The 900-nt window shown below is 58.4% G+C and overlaps 1 protein-coding gene across 1 annotated transcript in view; it reads left to right on the forward strand.

The window, feature by feature from the left end:
• The window catches only part of MED12 (mediator complex subunit 12), a 34807-nt gene that overhangs the window by 31861 nt on the left and 2046 nt on the right, over positions 1 to 900 (forward strand). Inside the window, exons 44-45 of the mRNA XM_009997182.1 lie at positions 1 to 44; positions 278 to 359. The exon at positions 1 to 44 is cut by the window's left edge and continues 10 nt beyond it. Of these exons, the coding sequence (XP_009995484.1) occupies positions 1 to 44; positions 278 to 359 (126 nt within the window). The remainder of the gene's footprint in view (positions 45 to 277; positions 360 to 900) is intronic.

Consider the following 900-nt stretch of genomic DNA (forward strand, 5'->3'; position numbering starts at 1 on the left):
GCCGCCGCCCCCCGCCCCCCCCCCAGCCGCAGCAGCAGCCCCAGGTCTCCACGGTGCCTCAGCCGCAGGCGCAGGGCCAGCCCCCCGGGCTGGGGATGCAGGCTCTTCCCCCACAGCAGCCCATTGTGAGTGTCCCCTCGGAGGTAGAGGGATGTGATGGGCCAGTGCTCCACCTGCATCCCTCCCCTTCCCCTCCCCTGCACTTCCCAGGGCTCATGTGAGTGCCGAGGCTGCCAGCCAGGTGGTGTGGCTGTAACCACCTTTCTCTTTTTTGCAGTTCCAGCGCCAGGGCCTTCAGCAGACCCAGCAGCAGCAGCAAACAGCTGCTCTGGTTCGACAGCTTCAACAGCAGCTTTCCAGTAAGTCTTAGTGTTCTTGATCCTGTCCCTCGTCTCCTCCCTGCTGTTTTCTGTTCCAGGTACCCTGGTGTAGAGAAACAAGGCCAAGCTGGACTGTGAGGCTATAAATGACACTGGCAGGGAGGTGGCATCTGGGCTTTCAGCTCCTGGCCCAAGGGGGCACAGCAGCAGGGCAGGCAGTGCTTGCCAGCTTGTGAGCAACCTTCCAGACCTTCCTTCTGCTGCCTGCAGAGGGACGAGGGAGCTAAGCCTTTGTAGAGGCTGCCATGCAACCTTTCTGGCAGGATCCAGTCTGCAGCTTTAAAGCATTCAGAGGTATTTCCTCTGCTGCAGATCACCTCTGAGGGCCACAGGGAAGCTGCAATCCTGGGGCACTCATTTGATGAAATACCCAGAATACTATGTTCATCTTTTGATCAGGACAAGACTTCTTGGAAGCGGGAGGGCTACTCTGGGAAGTGTTGCTGCACACTTGTCTTTGCAGTGTTCTGTAGGCTTCTATGGCTGGCATAAAAGAACGGGGCCAGGCGGAAAAGGGAGT

The sequence above is a fragment of the Chaetura pelagica genome, unplaced genomic scaffold (genome assembly GCF_000747805.2).
Source record: "Chaetura pelagica isolate M959 unplaced genomic scaffold, ChaPel_1.0 scaffold344, whole genome shotgun sequence".
Taxonomy (NCBI): Eukaryota; Metazoa; Chordata; class Aves; order Apodiformes; family Apodidae; genus Chaetura; species Chaetura pelagica.